Consider the following 24,815-nt stretch of genomic DNA (forward strand, 5'->3'; position numbering starts at 1 on the left):
AAACATTAACTAAATTTTGAAGATTAAATTAATACTTCTTAACTTTATGAATGTTATTAATATAATTACTATTAATATTGAACATCAAAGTGGTTTCTTAGCACTTTCTTTAAACAAAGCATAAATGCAGTGCATTTTCCAGCCTTCTTTTGATTGATAGCATATATCAGCCCTGACTATCAGCTGTTTTTATAGAATTTATCCAATGCTAAAATATTAGAGATGGGGTAAGATGTGTCATTGTAAACTTACCTACTCTATAGCTAAAGCCTTGAACTATTGAATTCCTATATGGATCAAACTGGGAATTTCTCTTAATTTCTGAGACCATTGTCCAATTGCTAGAGAATTTTTAAATAAAACTAAAAAGTGATTCATAGGTTTCAAAGCTAAAGAATTTATCCAATGCTAAAATATTAGAGATGCACTAATATATTGGCCAATAGTGTGATAATTTGCTTTTATCGGCCGATACTGATTATTGGCCGATATATTGGTGCATCTCTAATATTTTAGCATTGGATAAATTCTATAGATGCGGCAAATTCAAATTTTTGCATTTAAATCATGTTTTTGCTGGGTCTACCGAAGCCTTTGGTCTAAACATGTGCCTGACAAGACTTGAGCTTTGAAGACCAATGAATCACTTTTTAGTTTTTATTTAAAAATTCTCTAGCAATTGGACAATGGTCTCAGAAATTAAGAGAAATTCCCAGTTTGATCCATATAGGAATTCTGGTTCAAGGCTTTAGCTATAAAGGAGAGAGTAGGTAAGTTTACACGGACACATCTTACCCCATGACTTTCCCGTTTAGTCATATTTATGGAATATTACATACTGTCACCTGTAATTCAGAAGCTTTGATAAAGTGATAAGCATCTTTTTATTGTGACAAATCAATATGTTCTACATAGGTGTTGATTTGATTCTACAGAGGCGGTTTTTAGTCACACAATTACATCATAAATGTGTCAAAATTCCAAATGAGTCATTTTCTGATTTAATAAAAGATGTTTTTGGACTAACGAGGAAGTTTTCAGTTCTGAAACTTACTGGATGTTTTTACAATGACCTCTTACATGTCAAAAGATCAAGAAAATTTTGATTTCTCGATTCATGACCCCTTTAAAGTCACGTGCAACGAAGTTAAAATGTCTTTTCTTTCCTATTGTGACGTACATATCCCAATGAAACAGCTTCTGGAACAAGGAAATAAAATGTAGGGCGGGGCTTGATTTTATGGTTGTGGTTTGCTATTGGTCGATCTCATGTGAGTGACAGGTTGCTCCGCCCTCACGCCAGTAAACGCATCATCAGAGAAGACGCTGCAAGAGGGAGGGAAGTTATTTTGATTAAAGATTACAAAGGCACACGAATTAAAAATAAAGATGTGCACAAATAGATCTCATAATAAATACTGCAATATTTCATTGATTTCATGGTGACTAAATGCATACTATCACAAAATGGGATTTTGCATTATTAACTTTGTCTCATTCATGTTTATATTTGTTTTGACATATTTCTGAGCCTATGTTATAAATGTCATTTTACATCTGTAAAAATGTAATTAGGAGCATTATTTTTACAACTCATTTCTCCTTGCACATAAAACAGCTAATAAATATCACAATTATTACTTCTGATTATAGTAAATACTCCAGAGACAAAGTATGAAAATTATTTTTATTTTGGTACAGGCATTAATTGTGTACATCTCAGCACCCCTTATGGAAGAGAGGCTTCTTTAGACAGACAGTGACATGAGGGCACCATGATCATCATCACGGAAACGCAGAGGACAGTCCGATCTGAGGAAGAGAACAACACACCTCTCTGTGTATTTAGACTTTGATCATTTGTTCAACCTGGAAACATCACATACACCAGAAGTCTAAGTGAGCATCCAACGACAGCAAGGTATCAAACGGCGTGACATTTTATTGTGGTTTCGGTTTCAGTGCAGACTTGGTCATTCCTTTTTAATTTTTTTTGTTTAGTTTGTTTTTTGTGGAGAGTTAAAAGGAGTCAACATTCTTACAACCATGCTCCTCTATATAAAGTGGCAATAATAAGCACAGTACATGCCAAAGCACAGCTGCCCGATACATGACTACTGAGTCAGTCTCTATTCAAGAAAGAGAAGAAAAGAAAGAAAAAAAAAAAGGCCGGCTGACCACAGCCATGACGGCTAGCTCTAACTGGAGCAGCTGATGGTAAACCACATGTGCATTGAAAAAAGCACCAGTCAACATCATATCCTAGGCCAAAAAGTTACAAGATAAAAGAATGCAAAGGCATTAAGGGAAAAGTAATTAATGGAGGCTCGTGATTGTGCTCGTTTATCAATAATCGTGTTATAATCCGTGCCAGGAGCTACTATAAAGGGCAGTAATAGTTCCCAGGCACAGAAAATATGAAGCACAACCATCACAATCTAAAAAAATCCCATTATTCTATTTTTATGACACTTAATTCAACTGGATTAGCACAAAGTAAAATATAGTCAACAGAAATGATGGCACCAGAAACGATTGGTCTTGAGAGAGGAATTGGAAAAACGATATCAGCACTGACGAGAGTAGGATACAACCAAAACTTCTCACAAGTCTCACAACCGAACTCAAACTCAAGGAATTATTTCATCCAGACAGACATAAAGACGTCCTGCGCATGCCTAAGTCAGGACGCGTTTCCCCACAACTGAAAGAGAGGCCGTCACTATCTACCGAGGGGTTCCGATGGCGTCCGAAGGGGCAGGCAGTGAAACGGTTGACAACTCACAGATAAAAGGAGAACAAACTCAAGTAGGTACTGTACGTTCAAAACTAGCAAAGTGAGGACAGAGTCTGAGCGCAGCCGTATCGTGGCGCCGGATGCTCGGATTCTTCCACGCTTAAGTAAAAGTGGTCACAATTCTCCTCCACTTCCTTGCGGTTTCCGCTCACCTCCATCCCCTCCCGATTCAACCTTTAAAAACTCACTCGCACACATACGTAAAAGCCCACCGCTTGCACACACTGGCATCAGTTTAAGTGTTTTCAATATGAAACAATTTACACACTGAAGTCAGATTCTAACAGTTAGGAGGCCCTGCCCAACCCCGGCTATCGCTCTCTCTGTCTCTCTCCGAAGAACGAGAGAGAGATTAGGAAAGGAAGAGAGAGGAGGATGGAGGGAACATGCTCGATGCTCAAGAGCGGCAGTATGGAGCCTTGTGATGTCAGCAGCTCTACTTCAGAACAAGGTGAAATCCATCAGTGGTGTCATCTGAGGAAGAGCACAAGTCAGAGAGATGATGTGGAGAACGAGAAAAGCATTTTAATGAAACTTTTTTTTTTGGTGTTGTTTGAAAATGATTCACCTTGTATTGTGCTGATGATGAAACTGCTCTCGTCGGGGAAGTTATAAACCATCTGTAAGCAAAAAAAGTTTCTCTTATATATAATGAGGATATATTTAAGTTACTAAGGTCTTGTTCATGCTACACAGGCATCTGATTTGTTATTTCAAAGGGAACTTTTGTAAGTGATTCAATTATATTGATTTGTTCAAACAATGTAGTCAATATCATTATTTCTATAGCAATTTGTAATTACTTTAATATTAAAATATAATACAGTAGCTGACATTGGATTTGTAAGAATGTATTTTTTTGTTATTAGCAAAAATAAATAAAGAAATTGCAGCCTGTCTTAATAAATCCTATTATTTATATGATGTACACTACTGTTCAAAAGTCTGGGATCAGAAATTAACACTTATTCAGCGAGGACACATTAAATTGATAAAAAGTTAAATTAAAAGCATTTATAATGTTACAAAAGATTTTTATTTCAAATAGATGCTGCTCTTTTGAACTTAATATTCATGAAAGAATCTTGAAAAAAATGTTTTTCACAAAAATATGAAGCAGCACAACTGTTTTCAACATTGATAATAATCAGAAATGTTTTTCTTGAGTATCAAATCAGCATATTAGAATGATTTCTGAAGGATCATGTGACACTGAAGACTGGAGTAATGATGCTGAAAATTCTGCTTTGATCTCAGGAATAAATTACATTTTAAAATAGAAAACAGTTATTTTAAATTGTAATAATATTTCACAATATCACACTTTTTACTGTATTTTTGATCAAATAAATGCAGATTTATTTGATCAAAAATACAGTAAAGTGTGATATATATATATTGGTTCAAAAATACAGTAAAGTGTGATATATATATATTAGTTCAAAAATACAGTAAAGTGTGATATATATATATTAGTTCAAAAATACAGTAAAGTGTGATATATATATATTAGTTCAAAAATACAGTAAAGTGTGATATATATATATTAGTTCAAAAATACAGTAAAGTGTGATATATATATATATATTGGTTCATGCTGTTCCAACAATACATGATGTTACCATTCACAAGACAAATCAGTCACATGATGTTTCTCACTGATATGACCCACTTACTCATGGCAAATGATAACAGAACAAAAAAAAAAGTCCACAGTGAAGTGTGTTTTATCTGGGGGATGATGCAAAACATTATTCAAACGAGGAGACATGGTTGGCCAACTTATTAGCGCCACCTGATAACAGGAAGAGAGAAGAGATTGTTTCAGGCTGCTGTCAGAATCTCTGAAGCAGGTCAGTGTTTACCTGGTCACTGAGTAGTATGTGTATCCCTGTCGGCCCCTGTTTGTAGACTTGGTTGATGTGGACCAGCGGCAGCGCCAAGACACTGGAGATTTTCCTAGTAAGCTCACAAGCGGTCATCTCCTCAAGGTAAAGCGCATGGTAAACTAAACAAACACAGACATGCTTTAAAACAATATGATGACAGAGGATTGATCACTTCACAGGAGAAAACCTAAATTATTATTACTGTGTAACAAGGACACTAAAATAAAGTTTTACATCAGGCTGTGATGCTATGTGATAAAATGGTAGTAAAAAGTATCGAATTAACAAAACCATCTGTGAATGTCTGCAGAATTCATACTTTTAGACTTTGTAAACTGATTATTGTCTTGGTAAATGAGTTTTGGTCTGACCACCTGTGCTACATAAGTCTGTTATTAGCAGTGGCTGTGGAGAGAACGGTGTTGGATGTGAGTTGTGGTCTTGTTGCCGTCAAGCCACATTTATTTATATAGTACTTTATACAATACATCAGGGTTAGTTCACCCAAAAATGAAAATTCTGTCATTTATTACTCACCCTCGTGTCGTTCCACACCCGTAAGACCTTCGTTCATCTTCAGAACCCAAATTAAGATATTTTTGATAAAATCCGATGGCTCAGTGAGGCCTGCATTCATAGCAAGATAATTAATACTTTCAAAGCCCAGAAAGCTACTAAAGACATATTTAAAACAGTGCATGTGACTACAGTGGTTCAACCTTAATGCTTTTGTTTCGAATCAGTGGTTCGGAGCACATATCAAACTGTGTATCAAGTCACGCCCCCCAGTGGTGAACCACTGAAATTTCCAAACACTTGACGTAACGGAGCTTCGTTTACTGAAATCACGTGACTTTGGCAGAAACAAAAGATTCGTAAAGCTTCATGAAGCAGTGTTTTGAAATCGCCCATCACTAGATATTGTTGAATAAAGTCGTTTTTTTGTTTTTTTTTGTGCACAAAAAGTCTTCTCGACGCTTCATAACATTAAGGTTGAACCACTGTAGTCACATGAACTTTTTAAATATGTCTTTAGTAGCTTTCTGGGTATCTGAAAGTGTTAATGATCTTGCTGTCACTGAGTCATCGGACTTTATCAAAAATATCTTAATTTGTGTTCTGAAGATAAATGAAGGTCTTTACGGGTGTGGAACGACATGAGGGTGAGTAAATAATGACAATTTTCATTTTTGGGTGAATTAACCCTTTAAACATATGATGTAAATGTATAAAGTACTATATAAATAAATGACAAAGATATTGTTTTTTTCTCATTGTGGCTTTTACTGCATGTTTATCATTTAATAGTTTGGGTTTGGTAAGATTTTTTAAATGTTTATTAAAGTCTTACCAGTTCACTGAATTGTGCTCATCATGCATTTATTGAACCAAAAATACAGTAAAACTGTAATACTGTGAAATCTTATTACAATTTAAAATAACTTTTAAAATTACATAAAATGTCATTTATTCCTGTGATCAAATCTGAATTTTAGCACCATTACTCCAGTATTCAGTGTCACATGATCCTTCAGAAATCATTCTAATATGATGATTTGCTGCTCAAGAAACATTTCTGATTATCATCAATGTTGAAAACAGTTGTGCTGCTCAATATTTTTGTGGAAACTGACTTTTTTCAGGATTCTTTAATGAATAGAAAGTTCAAAAGAACAGCATTTATTAAATATAGTTTTTTTTTCTGTAAATTAGTGCATGCTTGCTGAATAAAAGTATTATTTTCTTTAAAAAACTACCCCAAACTAGTTTGTCTCTCATGTCTGTCCAACAATTTTCAAATAGTTTAAATACTGTAATATAATAGCCAAATGTGTAACACTTATGCTCATTCTTATAATCATTAGAAAAAGGTTCATTAATGTTAATTAGTTTAACATTCCCAACTGTCACTGATAGAAAATAAAAGTAAAAAATAAATAAATAAAGTGTCAGCTTAAGGTTTTCACATCATGTGGTATATAGTGCATCAGGAAAAGGAAGTGAGCACATTTTGGTTCATCAATGACAGTACTTTGTTGAAAGTTCAATATGATTGATCAAGCAATTCTGTGTTGCACTGCAAAACAATAGATGCTCGGTGATTCTGGTATACTAGGAATGGATGTGTAAGTTTCCATGATTGATATTTACATACCAGGTATGGATGTGGGACTGCTGTGTTCGCCGTTTTTGCAGTGGCCCCGTTTCCCCAGCAGAGGGCTCTCGCTCTGAGACGCCTCCAGAGACACGTAGACCGTGAGTCTGGGACGCACCGCTCTGTACAGGAACATAAACACACACAATGTGAACAAAATTCTTCAGTTTACTCTTTCATAATTGTAAGAAAACAAATTTTATTTAGCATTACTTTTTTATCGTACCTTGATTTAAGTGCATTGTAGAGTCTGATTCCGTCGGCTGCTCCACAAATTTGGACTAAATCCTCACGAGTTAATTTCAGTAGATCAGAACCTAAGACGGGAAAACACTCATATCAAATCAATCAATCTCAGTATTTACTACTTTTAGTATAATGTTGAGTGTCTGTTAGGGCTGAGTATAGACATTTCACTATAGTGATTAAATTCTGATTCAGAAACTCCCAATGCCACTAAATTCTGATTCAGTTTGATTTCATATTGATTTCATGTCCATTTTGTTTACGTTTGGAAGAGATTCTCTGTCTGTTAATGATACAGGCAAGTGTTTCAGACTGATTCCATTCCATTTTTGAACCATTCATTAAAAGATCCAGTTCATAAGAGTCATTTGTTTGTGAATCAGAATATGTTGTACGTTTGTTTTTACGCACAGCTCATCAGCAGCACAATTAAAAATCGACATCCGGATCACAAAAGGAGACCGATATTTTTACCTTCATTTTTGCAACAAAAACTGTTCATGTGCATGTGTAAATACCTGAGAAATGGGTGAAAATACGACTGTATGAGTTGAATCTGTTCTTAAGGAGCCACTTCTGTGCGTCCTGTATAGAGGCTGTGGGACTCAGAGACTGCAAAAAAGTTCACAGATTTAAAGTGCAACTGCAATTTAAGGTGCAATTTAACGTGTAGTAATAATATTTTATGTAGTAATAAACTTTTTTTTTTTTTTTTTTTACAATTATGAACATCCACATCAGATTTAGTGCCAGATTTACTAACAACTTGTACCAGCGCAAAACCCTCATTTGACTTTAAAAAAAAAGTCAAGTTCTTTAATTTGCACATTGTAAATAGATCAGCTGCAGAACTATCCACTTCCATCTAGGGCTGCAACGATTAATCGTGATTAATCATTTGCAAAATAAAAGTCTGTGTTTATGTAATATATGTGTGTGTTCTGTGTATAATAATTATGTATATATAAATACACACACATACAGGTATAAAGTTTAGAAATATATGCATGTATTATAAATATATATTACATATAAACTAATATTTTATATATAAATGTAACATTTTTATTAAATATATACATGAATGTGTGTGTATTTATATATACAGTCCAGTCCAAAAGTTTGGAACCACTAAGATTTTTAATGTTTTTAAAAGAAGTTTCGTCTGCTCACCAAGGCTACATTTATTTAATTAAAAATACAGTAAAAAAACATTAATATTGTGAAATATTATTACAATTTAAAATAACTGTGTACTATTTAAATATATTTGACAAAGTAATTTATTTCTGTGATCAAAGCTGAATTTTCAGCATCATTACTCCAGTCTTCAGTGTCACATGATCCTTCAGAAATCATTCTCATATGCTGATCTGCTGCTCAAGAAACATTTATGATTATTTTCAATGTTGAAAACAGTTGTGCTGCTTTTTCTTTTTTTTTTTCAGGATTCCTTGATGAATAGAAAGTTCAAAAGAACAGCATTTATCTGAAAAACAAAGCTTCTGTAGCATTATACACTACCGTTCAAAAGTTTGGGGTCAGTAAGATTTTTTATTTTTATTTTTTTGAAAAGAAATTAAAGAAATTAATACTTTTATTCAGCAAGGATGCATTAAATCAATCAAAAGTGACAGTAAAGACATTTATAATGTTACAAAAGATTAGATTTCAAATAAACACTGTTCTTTTGAACTTTCTATTCATCAAATAATCCTGAAAAAAATATTGTACACAAATATTTTGTACAATTGTACACATTAAATGTTTCTTGAGCAGCAGATCAGCATATTAGAATGATTTCTGAAGGATCATGTGACACTGAAGACTGGAGTAACGATGCTGAAAATTGGTGAGCAGATGAAACTTCTTTTAAAAACATTAAAAATCTTAGTGGTTCCAAACTTTTGGACTGTACTGTACATAATTATTATACACAGAACACACACATATAAACTACGTAAACACAGACTTATTTTGCAAACGATTAATCACGATTAATCGTTGCAGCCCTACTTCCATCAGTGCTGTTATGGGATTGTGATCTCACGTTAATTTGCCCTGTTTATTTAATCTTGCACAAAACCTTCAGTTACATCAGTAGCCTAATAAAAGCTGATTTAGCTCTGGTCGGATGCAACATAAAAAGTACATCTTTAAGGCAAAATAGTAAAAATATGATATACAAACATGCGCTTACCTCCACAGACATGAGGCTACCAAGATCCCCTTGGTGGTTAGGTGAAGAGGACTCGCTAAAAACAAAAGTAAAAGCATTAGACAATGCATAACCGTGGTTGATGGCATTTTCTAAAGGAAACACAGAGATGCTTCACCTGTCTGGTACTGTGCTGCTAGTGCTGTAGGTGTTTGTGCTGGAGGTGAAGGTCGGTGTAGCTGCTGTATTGGGGTTGACGTACGCATTATCTGGCCATGGAGAGCACTACAATGGGAGAAAGAGAGATACGAGAGAGGTCAAAAGTGCTTCTAAATAAAAATGTTAGTGAAGAGCTCTGATGTCGGACGACCTGGCTAGGGCTGCCCCCGACAAAAGACTGGTGTTTGTTCATTTAAGCCATTAGTCGCATGTTTATAATGTTAATGCATGTGTAATATTTTATATTAAATGTAACAATGAGCCTTTAAAATATCAATTCTGTGTCAGAAAAAAAACAGAAAGGAGACTGTCTGAACATTGTAATAATTTATAAACAAACTACTGTTTTCTGAGGTTGAAGTTGACGACGCTGACTCTCATCTCTCTGCAATATAGTGGATGTGTTTATAGACACACGAACACTTGGATAGTGCACATTTATCTAGGGGTGCATCTCAATCAGCTCCCTAAGTCGTGAATCAGTATGTAATGTACACAAATTCCGGTACTGGTACGTACAGTAGGGACCCTGGCTCAATCCACATTGGGATACTGATAGTGACATGACAATGTCCTTGTTAAGATTGCACCGTCGGATGGAGGCCAGAAGTGACGAGGGAAACCGCCGAGTAAGGTTTGAGGGTGATTTATTGGTGCCACACGGGGAAAGTCCCACAATAAATGTGCAATAAAAAGTAAAATAAACAAAAACTGTACAATATTTACAATATATAACAAGATCAGCTAAATCCAAGAATATCAAACACCACATACTACAAATAGCACTCCTCCCGTACCATTCTAAAGGCATGTATACTTCACATACACACACATACCGGCTGTGGTAATGGAGTATTTTTTCTGCAATCAAGCCAACTCATCAATTAACGTTTGGTCGACTATTAGGGAGCATCCCTAGACCCAGCACACAACGATGAAGGAGACTGATCTACAAACCAATATGGACAAAGTTTTGGAGTCTGGTATGAGTGAACTGAACAGAGATGAGTGGGCGCTTACACTTCCTCTCTTGCTTTTGGCGATGGAATCTCCACAGTCTGCAGGAAGTGTCCGCTTGCTGGATTTCTTTAGCTCATGTTCCACAGCCTCCTCAATCACAGGCTCCAATCGAGTCTATGCAAACACACCCAAGTGAACACGTTAGTCAAACAGACACACAAGTATATTTCAATCAAGTTAAAAGAGCACAAAGGCTGCGTCCGAATTCGCATACTCTCTTTGCATACTTCACGACCCCTATCAAGTATGTTCAATATAGTACAAGTGCGTGTAGTATGAATGTAATCCGGACGTCATTCTCATGTGCCTTACCAGCGTCAGTTGCGTCGCTTCACTGTCATTCACAAATCCTCTCCCGTGGCCTCATGGGATAGTAAAATACCCATTGTATGCACATTTCAGAAGAAGTAGGTCACTCTTAGGCCTACTCTTTTAATGAGCTTCTTTTGTGACATACCATTTTTCGTCTACTATTTAGCAGGGAAGTATGCGATTTCGAATGCAGCCGAAGTCTTTTTGAATATTAAATACCTTAAAAAAAAAGCACATTTAAGGGCTCGTCCCTTCTTTTTTTTTAAACAACCAATTTATGCGTCACAGCCATGATTTGCTACTTGTATATATTCCTACTCTAAAAAGTTTAAATCTAATAGAAATTAATAGTATTTAAACTGTTTAAAAAGATGTACTTTGACATTAGGGATGCCACAGTGAGGAAATTGTCACACCGCTAAATAAACCGGTATTACTGATAACACCGAGGGATTGGAGAGGTGGAGCTATTGTATATAATTTGCATGCATCAGTATACGGGGAATTGAAATCGCTTTTGGATACGCATTCGCTTTCGAATTCGCGAATATTTTACAAGATAAGATACGCTCAGGATCTGTTACGCACCAAATCCTCTGTCCATCGTCCTGTCAGTCATCTCTTCTTACTCACATCATGTGAAATCTGACTCCTGCTGCACTGTGCTGCGACTCTGCAGCTCGTGCTGTATATGGAGCAGAGATGCTTTCAGTTTATAACTGTAGTGTCTATTGAACTGAACTTAATGATTTTTATTTCTATTAAAAAGCAAAACGGCACTAGTGGCGATGGGCGAATAGTGCAATCGGTGTACGAACACCATGTAACACTGACTACCGCAGCAAGCCTTTTTGACAGAAGATGAAGACTCCAGTCAGTTTATTTTAGGCCTCAGATATTAAATTCGACATAAAGTGATTCCTGCCATATGCTGACTGTAACATGACCAGCTGAATACTATTAACTTTATCTCAGCAACCCCTTATTATCAGACAGGTGAAACATCTATGAATAGGCTACTTCTACAATCAGCAGCCAACACTTTTTTTTTTTTCATCCACACCAATAGGTGTCAGTGTAAAGACCAAGATCACGGTCATATAATTGCGTAGGGAAACAAACAAGCCAACAAAATGTTACTTAAATATTCTTGCCTCTGACAAAATAGTGGTATCATAAGAGGGCTGGTATTTCTCTTTCTCTTGCGCAGTCCGTTTCTCCATCTTCTCTCTGTCCGTTTTTTGTTTTCTGTCTGCTCCCTTTGGCTGTTTATAGTAAGATATGAAACACTTTAGTGCATCCTGAAGACTTCAATGTCACATTAATGATTTAAAACAAGCTTTCTAACAACATAATCATTCAGTATAGTAAAAATAAGGGGGTATAAATTCAAACCTGAGGTCTGTAACCAAATATACATTTCCTTGTATTTGATGCATGCTTGCATGCATGTGACGTCACCTTAAAGACTTTGATCTGGCAGCTGGCAGAGTGCAGGTGCTCAGTATATTCTCCGCTTTCATTTTGTTTAAAGGTGTCGATCTGGATCCGGAATGGAACTCCTTTCTCTCCGCCGTGTTTCCGTGGGGTGAACTCTGTACTGATGCAATGAACCTTCAACGAGAGAAGGAAGGAAAGAAAGATAATTAATGTGGAGCACATGATCGCTTCCTGGAGCAGCTTTGAGATTATCCTTGGCATGCATTGCATTATTTCTGCACAGATCTGTTTTTGATCAACTCGAATTATATTCATATGTTTGAAACTTGATCAGACCCTTCCAAGGTCAAAAGATAATGTCAGTGGCCCAAATCAGACACATTAAGATCTTCTCAAACATGTCTGACTCTCTTGGCACAACATCTGCGTAGCTCCTTTGAATGCGAGAGAGATTTCTGGCCAATGAGATTGTGCTCCAGGCATGCTCTATTCATTAGCTACACCAAACAGCTGTGGGTACACCAGCTACAACTACACCAGTAAATGTCTAACTGTATATTTATGTGCCAACACTTAGTAATATTATACAGGTGCATCTTGCATAAGAAAGTCAAGCAGACAGCGAATGGATATTATTCAACCAATAGCATTTAATGTCCAGAATATGACTGCAACATTACCAAATCAGTCTAGATATCAATGTCAGTTAAAATTACACAATTCTGAATACTAATTTCCACCACAGCAAAAAATAACACTTATATAGAATAATAATAATAATAACAGTAATTTTTTGTTTAACTTGTGGTACTGTTTTTTGATTAATATTATAATTAGGGCTGTCGATTTATAATTTTTAACGCATTTAACACACTTGCTCCGCCCCAGTTGATTGATGATGAATATGATGCAGGGCAACAACTCAATACGTGAAGGAGCCTATAAAATGCAGTCAAAAAATTCTCTAAAATTCAAGATATTGGGGCAAAAATGCCCGTTTGAGTTTTTATCTCATATTAGATCAAATGAGTTAAGAAATATCACACGAGTAACGAGTGCAATATTACACAAATGCTGTTTTGTCCCAAATATAATGAGTGCAAACGCGATAGCATTTTATACAACCGTTCAGTAAATAAGAAGTTAATATTATGTTATTTTAGACTCAATATTGTCTGTTTTGTTCAATTTTGCCGATGAAACCGAACGAACCGAGGGAAACCAACGATTCAGCGGACCGTTCATAAGACTTCTTGGACTTGAAGCAGTGCTACACAGATCACAAACAGAGTCATCTGATCTCTACTTTGCTGTCATACACCGATCATTCTGTGTAGCGCTGCTTCAAGTCCAACATGCCTGAACCATTTACTTCACTTCTGAATGAATCAGCCATTTGAATGAATGACTTAATCATTAAGACATTTACCGCCACCTACTGGAAGTTTTATTTTTTTATTTAGAGTGTAATTTTATTTAAAAATTTATTTCATATTTCCATATTAAATAAAAAAAATTAAAGGTATAGCTCACCCAAAAATGAAATTTCAGTCATCATTTTCTCAACATCATGGTCCAAAAGTTCATGTGTAATAATGTTGAATCAAATAAAATATTTTTTTCTGAAGCTACTTTTTGTAAGGTCTATTTGATGCTTTACACAATAATGACTTAAATCTACTGAGGTTAATTTTTCAGCCAAAATCGATGTGCAATTAAATTGTGATTAATGAGATTAATTTACAAATCGACAAGTACAAGTCCTAAAACGTGTCCAATTGGCTGTAAAATAGGGATGTTTTCAGCTGTTGATTTCCTTGTTGATTATCTACAGGTCTATGCAGAAAAATATTATATACAATGTTGCAAGTTGCAACAAGCAAGATATAAATCATTTTGTCCTTTTATAAATCATTTTGTAATTTTTTTTGGAATATTGCAGTATTTATTATAAATGATTTATTCATGCACACAATTTTTTAAAATCATGTGCCCTCATTTAATCAATATAATCTTCTCTTCTCTGATGACATGTTTACTGGCGCAAGGGCGGGGCAAGCTGTCACTCAAATGGCATCCACCACAACCAACAATGCAACAATGCAATCAATAGAGTGCTGCAGGGATGACATCAAAACCCGGAAGGTGAATGGTTCCCTCAAGATTTTCAAATGGGGTTTTATAATTTATGAGTAAAATAAGGTCTGTGGTAAACATAAATTGACAATACTTGTTTTGCCGTCGCTATTTTCATTTTTAAACACTTGCAGTCTGTATAATTCATAAACACAACTTACAACAGTGTGTAATGTTAGCTTTAGTCACAGAGCACTATCAAACTCATTCAGAATCAAATGTAAACATCCAAATAAATAATAAACTCACATAATTCGATGTATGCATGCAGTATATGCATGACAAACACTTTGTAAAGCTCCATTTTGAGGGTTATATTAACTGTGTGAACTTTGTTTATGCACTGTTTAAGGCAAGCACGAGCTCCGGGGGAGGGGAGCAGGAGATTTAAAGGGGCCACGCAGCCTGAATCGGCTCATAGTTAATGATGCCCCAAAATAGGCAGTTAAAAAAATGAATTAAAAAAAATCTATGGGGTATTTTGAGCTGAAACTTCACAGACACATTCAGGGGACACCTTAGACTTCGATTACATCTTTTAAAAAGACGTTCTACGGCACCTTTAAGGAGTGTGTGCAGTTTACACTGTAGAACAAAACGTTCAAGTATCATCAACTTATGTTGACAACATTCCTTATTTTACTCATAAATTGAAAAACCCCCATTATAAAACCTCATAGGAAAATCTTGAGGGAACCAGTGGCGAACTAGTCTTCTGGATTTTGATTTCATCCCAGCAGCACTCTATTCCCCACAGACAAAATCAAGTCCCTCCCCACTTTTTTTATTGTACAAGAAGCCATTTAATTCAGATATAAGTCATAATAGGGAAGAAAAGACTATCGTTTAAACTACCACAACATGACAGCGCGTTTGTGGTTTGATCTTAAATGCGGGGCAAAGGAGAAATTTTGCGAGTGCTTTTATGTACCTGAACAAACACAGATGCTCGCTTGGAAAGATCCCACAAGAACTCTGCGGCGTTTAGCTGTGACGCGTGTGTGTGGGGCTCGGTGATGCCAACCGACATGGGGATATCTGTAACAGACACATGACGCACAGTAAAAACTCCCTCTCCTGAGGCTTTATGTTGCTTTGAAACGCTTATCCTGATGAAACAAAAAATAAAACGATTGAACAAAATGATGGAAGCAAACTAATGTAATCACACAACAAGCTCTCACCGATGTCGAGGAGGCGGTCGCCAGGCCGATTCCATTTCCAACCCTCCAGCTGCTGATGCTCCATGTACTGAAGCCTTCGGTCATGGAAAACCACCCTAACTAAACTCTATAATTCACCCCAAACCAAACACACACAAACACAAAACCATCAGGACAAGCAGCACTCTTAAAGAGCCATACACCACACCAGTCCTTCCTGCACCGCTGAAGCTACAGCACCACGGCAAAACACTGTAGACTGATTTGATGTTATAAGATGTAAAAACGTCCATTGCATCTTCACATGCTGCACTCAAAAACAAACATACACCAAGACTTGTGGTTGATTCAGTGAAGGATTCCTCAGACTGATTCAAAACAGTCATTTGTGATGTGATTCATTAAAAAGAACTGACTCTAAGAGTCATGTGTTCATGAATCAGACTTGCTGTATGCTTGTTTATGTAGGAGGCAAGCAAAGGCAATGCAAGAGAAATATTGTCTATTTACTGTTCAAAATATGGGGTGAGTAAGATTTCTGTTTTGAAAGAAAATATTTTAATTAGAATTAATGCATTAAAGGGTTCGTTCGCACAAAAATGAAAATGTATGGGTTTGGAAAGTCATGAGGGTGAGCAATTAATGACAGAATTTTTCATTTTTGGATGAACTAACCCTTTAAATTGCATAAATAGTTGACAGTAATGTTACAAAATATTTCTATTTCAAATAAATGCTGTTCTTTTGAACTTTCAACATTGATAATAGTCAAATTCTTGAGCAGCAAATCAGCATATTAGAATGATTTCTGAAGGATCATGTGACACTGAAGACTGGAGTAATGATGCTGAAAATTCAGCTTTGATCACAGGAATAAATTACATTTTTAAATATATTCAAATTAGAAAACAGTTAATTTAAATATTAATAATATTTCACAAAATAACTGTTTTTCATCAAATAAATGCAGCCTTGGTGAGCAAAAGAGACAAGAGTTTATTTTTTTCCAATTCCCATTTTACTTAATTGGTTAGCCAATTTTAATTATCATATTTACAGATAAATGACATCCAACAAATGACACAACTGTGCCAGTGAACAACACTGTTCACAAATGGAGTATTGTAATGTGTTGCTTCCATAAACTGTTTTGTTGAATGCAATATTAGTATGAAAACGCAGCCATTCACTTTCAGAGATTTGTGATCAACCATTTAGCTATTATAAACAGAAATAATAACATTTATGAATAATAAAAAGCACTTAAATCTAAAAATAATCAACATCATATAGGTCATAAACATATTGGTTAATTGTTACTTGCATTATTCAGCAAAACACTTTTTCCTAACCAAATTCAATTCAACTCTTAACCTGAGATAATGTTGCTGTCCGGAAGAATGTTCATCATTTTTTTTTTTTCTCTCCATAAATCGTTACTAATGAACACCCTTTACATCAGTCTGTGGGTTTAGCAAATATTTAACCAATGAAAGGTATTAAAAAGAACTTGAGACTAAAGTATATCCATTGGATCCTCAAACTGTCAGTCAAACCTCATAACTCCACCCACCTCTATAGTGAATGAAGTGCCACACACATTTTGAAGCTTTTTTGCTTGTTTGCAATGCAATTATGCAAGGTTAAATAAAATAAAAAAAATGGTTGACTAAAACAGTATTTTCTTTACTCTAGAAACACTATATATACAGTATAAGGTTGATGTTTCATGTATCTGAGGAGCGGAGAAGAGTGTCTAGCAATTGTCGTCAAGTCACAGCCAATACTGTCTTAAAGGGATAGTTCACCCAAAAATGAAAATTTGATGTTTATCTGCTTACCCCCCAGCACATCCAAGATGTAGGTGACTTTGTTTCTTCAGAAGAACACAAATGATGATTTTTAACTCCAACCGTTGCCGTCTGTCACTCAAATAATGGGAGTGAATGGGAACTTGAATAATAAGAGTCTAAAAATCTTGCACCGACAAGTCCAAATTAAACCCTGCGGCTCGTGACGACACATTGATGTCCTAAGACACGAAACGATCGGTTTGTGCGAGAAACCGAACAGTATTTATTTTTTTTACCTCTAATACACCACTATGTCCATCTGCGTTCAGCACTCTGTTAGTGAGGTCTGATCGTGCTCTGACAATGGCAGTGATGTCTAGCACTCATTGAAGTATATGCGCGAGACATCACTGCCATTGTCAGAGCGCGATCAGACCTCACTAAGCGAATGCTGAACGAGCCGCAGGGTATAATTTGGATTTGTCTGTGCGTGTTTTTTTTTACTCTTATAGATTGTGTTCCCATTCACTCCCATTATTTGACTGACAGACAGCAACGGTTGGAGTTAAAAATCATCGTTTGTGTTCTTCTGAAGAAACAAAGTCACTTACATCTTGGATGCGCTGGGGGTAAGCAGATAAACATCAAATTTTCATTTTTGTGTGAACTATCCTTTTAAACAGCCTGTGTGAAGCACTTCATCTTTTATAACATGAAATTATGGTTAAATGACAGAAAAAAACTGAGTGCCCACATAGCTATGATAAACTTCATAACCTGTAAGATGATGAAAATGTAATGCTAATGTCATTCTGATGATGGCCAAAACACGCATGTCTGGTCAAACTCCATTTGAGCTTGATTTTGGTGAAATGTCAATAATACGTAATGTTAATACGTGCAAGTGTCTGAACATATATAAAGCCACAATATTAACTTAAGATTTTTTATTCTTATTAGCTTTTTTCATTTCCTGAAAAGCAGCGGTTTTGGACACACAAGGCCTCCGCCCAACAGTGATAATCTATTTAACCACAGTGCTGTAGATTCACTGGTGCAGGAGACGCCACACCACACAAAACCACAAGCACACTGCACTGACAGAACTCAATCTCTCACCTTCACAGTTTTGTTGTTGAGTTCGGGCATCTCCCCTATTTTCCTGTTATCAAGCAATCGGATCTCATAAGACTGGCCTACATGGGAGGAGAAAGTGTGTTATAGAAGACCTTCTCTGTGTGTTCTTGTCAAGAAACGTCAGGTCCTGAAAACCATACCTTGGTTTAGGTAGGTGAGCGTCTCCTCGTGCAGTTTCACAGCAGGGGAGGTGGCGGCACACAGCACATACTGAAACGGAGGATTCTTGGTGTCAGACTCCACAGGGACGCTAACATCTTCCTGCTTAAAGATGGGCAGAGCCAACACATCACTGAGAAACAAAGACAGACACACAGAGAAACAGAAGTTATGAAACGGTGAATTATATCGGTTAGGACCACAGACCCTCTCTAGTCAGTATGGTTGTCATGGAAACAGGTATATGGGGAGCCCCCCCACCTGTTTTCACCTATAGACACTTTAAAAACCACACTGACACACATGATCACTGAACCACAAACAGCAAATGTTCTCATCAGAGTACTGGGAAATGAAAGTAAAAAAGGAGGTCACAAATCTAAACATATATTAATACAGTACTGTTCAAATGTTTGGGGTTAAAAAAAAAAAATGAATACCTGTATTTAGCAAGTATGCATTAGTTATGACAAGTAAAGAGATGTATAACAAAATATTCCTATTTCAAATAAATGCAGTTTCTATTCATCAAAGAATCACAGTTTCTACAAAAATATTAACTGTTTTCAACATTGATAATAAATAATAAGCTTATAAGAATGATTTCTGAAGGGTCATGTGACTCTGAAGACTGGAGTAATGATGCTGAAAGTCCAGCTTTGATCACAGGAATACATTACATTTTAAAATATAGTAAACAGTTGTTTTAAATGGTAATATTATTTCAAAATACTGCCGTTTTACTGTATTTTTGATTAAATAAATGCAGCCTTGGAGAGCGAAAGAGACTTCAAAAAAACCTTACTGACCACAAATTGGGAAAAAAAAATATTTATAACAATTAAAAGTGTCCCTAATTTTGTTTTGGAGTCTTCTACAATAAGTTTACATTGATCCAAGCACCTCATTTCTCAGAGTCTGAAAATGGTTTGTACGAAGATTCAGTCTTTCTAAACCCCTTCCTTTTCGAGAGCCTGCACTGCTCTGATTGGTCAGATGGCCCAGCCTGTTGTAATTGGTCAACGACTTACAGCGTGAGTAAGAAACGAAATGCCTATTACTGTATCTGAATGTCAGCTCCAGAGGGATCCTCAGCACTTGATACACAGTGAAACGATATCAACAGGAACATTAGCATTGGTTTTCCATATCAATTCCAGCCTGAGTCCAACTCCTCATCCACTGGAAGTGCATCAAAGTGGATTTACAGCACAGAAATCAGCGTCTTCTCAACATGCCGACAACACGAACCAAACTCTTCTTCCAGTGGACAACAACTACAATGTTTGAGGGCGGGTCAAAGTAGACATTGTTCACGAGCAGCCAATAAAGACCATAGGCTGGCATTATGCAAATTTGTTAGTTACATTGTTATATAGGTATGTAACAGGAAGTGAGTATTGTATTGTTGATGACTCATTTTGTCAGTTCAGAATCAATTCTTTCTTTTAGGAGAAAATAACTTTATTTAAAACTTTGCAGAGCTTTTACATTCACAAACAGTTAAATTACACACTGCATGAAAGGAAATATTCGAAGCAGCATAACTGGGGCACTTTAACAATGAACAGTTATTTTACACAATATTTTAATCAAAAATTAGAGGGTAAATAAATCCTGCCATGACTCCAGGCTTAAGACTTCTCTCCCACACTCACACATGTACGGGCGGTATCATGCCGGTGCAGCGACATCTAAAGACGCTGAGTCAGTTAGCTGGCAGCATGCTTGACATGACGTGACGTTTGTAACCGTGCGGCCCGCAGGATCCCTCCTGCCCGCCAATCTGCAAGTGTTTTCTGAAATATGAGCAGCTAGACTGTAACATTCCGTTCCACAGCTGCTCATTCCACACGATCGCAAGTTAATCAGCATCTCACAACCTCTTTCACCTCAACACAAAAACATCACATTAGTGGCCTGTCACAGCACTGTGAGAAAATGATAAGCATATCTCCATGATATCTGGATATTGAACCCTGTCCGTTGAAAACACCTGCAAATGCAGAAGATGATGAAATCATGACTGCAAGTAACATTCCTGTCCATATTTCCTAAAATTTCAATGGCTTATGCCACCAAAAGTAATATAATGGCAGCTGACATGAAAATTGTCACAACCTGCAGAGTAATATGTTATAGTTCATGTACAGAATTAGTTCAGAACTCAAATTTCCTGATAATTTACTCACACTCATGTCATCAAAGATGTTCATGTCTTTCTTTAGTCAAAAAGAAATTAAGAAAACATTCCAGAATTTTTCTCCATATAGTGGACTTCAATGGGCACCAAACGGTTGAAGGTCCAAATTACAGTTTCAGTGCAGCTTTACATGAGGAATAAGGGTCTTATCTAGTGAAATGATCTGTCATTTTCTAAAAAAATAAAATAAAATAATAAATTTATATACTTTTTTAACCAACTTATATGGAGTCAAATTAATGCCTTAAAGTTTTGCACAAAAATAAAGTTTTGCAAAACAAAAAAAAAAGAATTGAGCAATAAAAAGATGTTTTGCAAAACAATTGCAATGGAAAAATAAAGTATTGAGCAGAAAAAAAAATTGCAAAATAAAAACGTAGTGCAAAAATAAAAATATAATCAATTACAAAAATCAATGACAGCTGTAATTAGGGCCCAAGCGAAAATTCGCGCAGGGCCCTCTTGTTCTTCTAAGGATTATTATTAGGGCCCAAGCGAAAATTCGCGCAGGGCCCTCTTGTTCTTCTAAGGATTATTATTAGGGCCCAAGCGAAAATTCGCGCAGGGCCCTCTTGTTCTTCTAAGGATTATTATTAGGGCCCAAGCGAAAATTCGCGCAGGGCCCTCTTGTTCTTCTAAGGATTATTATTAGGGCCCAAGCGAATTAAGCGCGCAGGGCCCTCTTGTTCTTCTAAGGATTATTATTATTATTTTTTTTTTTATTTTTTTTTTTTTATTTTTTTTTCCGTCTTCCGGGGCTTTTTGGGGGCCTTAACATGCTCAAAAACTCTTGAAAATTGGCACACACATTGGAATCCGCGGCCATTAGGACGCCGGAGAGGCTGGTACCCGGGCGTGGCAGGGGGGCTCGACAGCGCCCCCTTGAAAAAAGTCTGAAAATTTGGTCCATATATTAAACATGCTTGCACGTATTAGTATGAAACTCGGTACACATATAGACCTCATCGGGCCGAACAACTTTCGCGCTCTAAGTTAATCGCCACGCCAACAGGAAGTCAGCTATTAAGGGTTGTTTGAAAAACGCATGCTCTGGAATTTGATATACTCCTCCTAGACGATTAATCCGATCGCCACCAAACTCGGTCAGCATGAAGTCAAGACACTGATGATTAAAAATTGCCAGGGGATTTTTGATATCTCGAACGGTTTGGCCGTGGCGAGGCAACGAATTTATGGCGAGAAAAAGGAAACAGGAAATGTGTTATAACGTCTTAATACATATATTGATCTTTATGAAACTTCACGAGTGCGTTCGTTATAGGAGTCTGATCACATGGATGTGACTATTGTGAGTCAAAGTTATAGCGCCACCAACTGGCAGCAGGAAGTGTATCACTTTTTGAAATGTTTTGAGATCACCCTCTTATTTTTACCTGATTTGCTTCAAACTTCATCAGTGTAATGTCAATACACAGCAGATGTAGACCTATGACAGGATTTTTGATATTTGAAATATTGTTGCCATGGCAACAGGTCAAACTGTAATAATATTCTTGAGTGTTTTTGAGGCTCTTAACATGCTTCAAATTGCATGAAACTCGACACACACATCAATATTGTCAACCAGTAGACATGGACAAAGCCATAGAAATGGGCGTGGTGGAGGGGCTCAGTAGCGCCACCTTTTGACAAAAGTGGGGGGGTTAGTTTTTCCTACAGTCACCAAACTCGGTACACATATTATTCTCATCAAGCCGGACAATTTTCTAATTTACATTCATTAGCTCCGACCAACAGGAAGTCAGCTATTTTGGTTTGAATGTTAATTTTTTGAAAAAACAGGCTATGAATTTTATACTACTACTCCTACAGGGTTTATCCAATTTACACCAAGCTTTTTTTAACTTGTTGCGAACACATTGAAGTTGTTTAATTGCAAACGGATTTTGGATATCTCAAACGGTTTGGCCGTGGCGAGGCAACGAATTTATGGCGAGAAAAGGGAAACAGGAAATGTGTTATAACTTCTGCATACATTGATTGATGTTTATGAAACTTCAGGAGTGTGTTGGTTGTAGTAGTCTGATCACATGGATGTGACTATTGTGAGTCAAAGTTATAGCGCCACCAAATGGCAGCAAGAAGTGTATCACTTTTAAAATGCTTTGAGATCACCCTCTTATTTTTACCTGATTTGCTTCAAACTTCATCAGTGTAATGTCAATACACAGCAGATGTAGACCTATGACAGGATTTTTGATATTTGAAATATTGTTGCCATGGCAACAGGTCAAACTGTAATAATATTCTTGAGTGTTTTTGAGGCTCTTAACATGCTTCAAATTGCATGAAACTCGACACACACATCAATATTGTCAACCAGTAGACATGGACAAAGCCATAGAAATGGGCGTGGTGGAGGGGCTCAGTAGCGCCACCTTTTGACAAAAGTGGGGGTTAGTTTTTCCTACAGTCACCAAACTCGGTACACATATTATTCTCATCAAGCCGGACAATTTTCTAATTTACATTCATTAGCTCCGACCAACAGGAAGTCAGCTATTTTGGTTTGAATGTTAATTTTTTGAAAAAACAGGCTATGAATTTTATACTACTACTCCTACAGGGTTTATCCAATTTACACCAAGCTTTTTTTAACTTGTTGCGAACACATTGAAGTTGTTTAATTGCAAACGGATTTTGGATATCTCAAACGGTTTGGCCGTGGCGAGGCAACGAATTTATGGCGAGAAAAGGGAAACAGGAAATGTGTTATAACTTCTGCATACATTGATTGATGTTTATGAAACTTCAGGAGTGTGTTGGTTGTAGTAGTCTGATCACATGGATGTAACTATTGTGAGTCAAAGTTATAGCGCCACCAAATGGCAGCAAGAAGTGTATCACTTTTAAAATGCTTTGAGATCACCCTCTTATTTTTACCTGATTTGCTTCAAACTTCATCAGTGTAATGTCAATACACAGCAGATGTAGACCTATGACAGGATTTTTGATATTTGAAATATTGTTGCCATGGCAACAGGTCAAACTGTAATAATATTCTTGAGTGTTTTTGAGGCTCTTAACATGCTTCAAATTGCATGAAACTCGACACACACATCAATATTGTCAACCATAAGACATGGACAAAGCCATAGAAATGGGCGTGGTGGAGTGGCTCAGTAGCGCCACCTTTTGACAAAAGTGGGGGGTTAGTTTTTCCTACAGTCAACAATCTCGGTACACATATTATTCTCATCAATCCGGACAATTTTCTAATTTACATTCATTAGCTCCGATCAACAGGAAGTCAGATATTTTGGTTTGAATGTTAATTTTTTGAAAAAACAGGCTATGAATTTTATACTACTACTCCTACAGTGTTTATCCAATTTACACCAAGCTTTTTAACTTGTTGCGAACACATTGAAGTTGTTTAATTGCAAACGGATTTTGGATATCTCAAACGGTTTGGCCGTGGCGAGGCAACGAATTTATGGCGAGAAAAGGGAAACAGGAAATGTGTTATAACTTCTGCATACATTGATTGATGTTTATGAAACTTCAGGAGTGTGTTGGTTGTAGTAGTCTGATCACATGGATGTAACTATTGTGAGTCAAAGTTATAGCGCCACCAAATGGCAGCAAGAAGTGTATCACTTTTAAAATGCTTTGAGATCACCCTCTTATTTTTACCTGATTTGCTTCAAACTTCATCAGTGTAATGTCAATACACAGCAGATGTAGACCTATGACAGGATTTTTGATATTTGAAATATTGTTGCCATGGCAACAGGTCAAACTGTAATAATATTCTTGAGTGTTTTTGAGGCTCTTAACATGCTTCAAATTGCATGAAACTCGACACACACATCAATATTGTCAACCAGTAGACATGGACAAAGCCATAGAAATGGGCGTGGTGGAGGGGCTCAGTAGCGCCACCTTTTGACAAAAGTGGGGGGGTTAGTTTTTCCTATAGTCACCAAACTCGGTACACACATTATTCTCATCAAGCCGGACAATT

General features: G+C 36.4%; 1 protein-coding gene across 3 annotated transcripts in view; it reads right to left on the minus strand.

Annotated features, from left to right (window-relative positions):
- Positions 1–1,670: 1,670 nt before the first annotated feature.
- The window catches only part of ubp1 (upstream binding protein 1), a 42,101-nt gene continuing 18,956 nt past the window's right edge, over positions 1,671–24,815 (minus strand). Inside the window, exons 2-16 of one of the 3 annotated variants that reach the window (XM_067411541.1) lie at positions 18,606–18,757; positions 18,448–18,524; positions 15,557–15,662; positions 15,304–15,410; positions 12,258–12,410; positions 11,951–12,061; positions 10,485–10,598; positions 9,424–9,530; positions 9,288–9,342; positions 7,606–7,699; positions 7,068–7,158; positions 6,842–6,963; positions 4,663–4,805; positions 3,366–3,417; positions 1,671–3,271 (exon numbers count right to left, since the gene is read on the minus strand). In XM_067411541.1, the coding sequence (XP_067267642.1) occupies positions 3,234–3,271; positions 3,366–3,417; positions 4,663–4,805; positions 6,842–6,963; positions 7,068–7,158; positions 7,606–7,699; positions 9,288–9,342; positions 9,424–9,530; positions 10,485–10,598; positions 11,951–12,061; positions 12,258–12,410; positions 15,304–15,410; positions 15,557–15,662; positions 18,448–18,524; positions 18,606–18,757 (1,522 nt within the window). In that variant the 3' untranslated portion in view covers positions 1,671–3,233. Of the gene's footprint in view, positions 3,272–3,365; positions 3,418–4,662; positions 4,806–6,841; positions 6,964–7,067; positions 7,159–7,605; positions 7,700–9,287; positions 9,343–9,423; positions 9,531–10,484; positions 10,599–11,950; positions 12,062–12,191; positions 12,411–15,303; positions 15,411–15,556; positions 15,663–18,447; positions 18,525–18,605; positions 18,758–24,815 lie in introns of all 3 variants that reach the window. The other 2 variants (XM_067411540.1, XM_067411542.1) reach the window with 2 other exon arrangements.

The sequence above is a fragment of the Chanodichthys erythropterus genome, chromosome 15, assembly GCF_024489055.1.
Source record: "Chanodichthys erythropterus isolate Z2021 chromosome 15, ASM2448905v1, whole genome shotgun sequence".
Lineage (NCBI taxonomy): Eukaryota > Metazoa > Chordata > Actinopteri > Cypriniformes > Xenocyprididae > Chanodichthys > Chanodichthys erythropterus.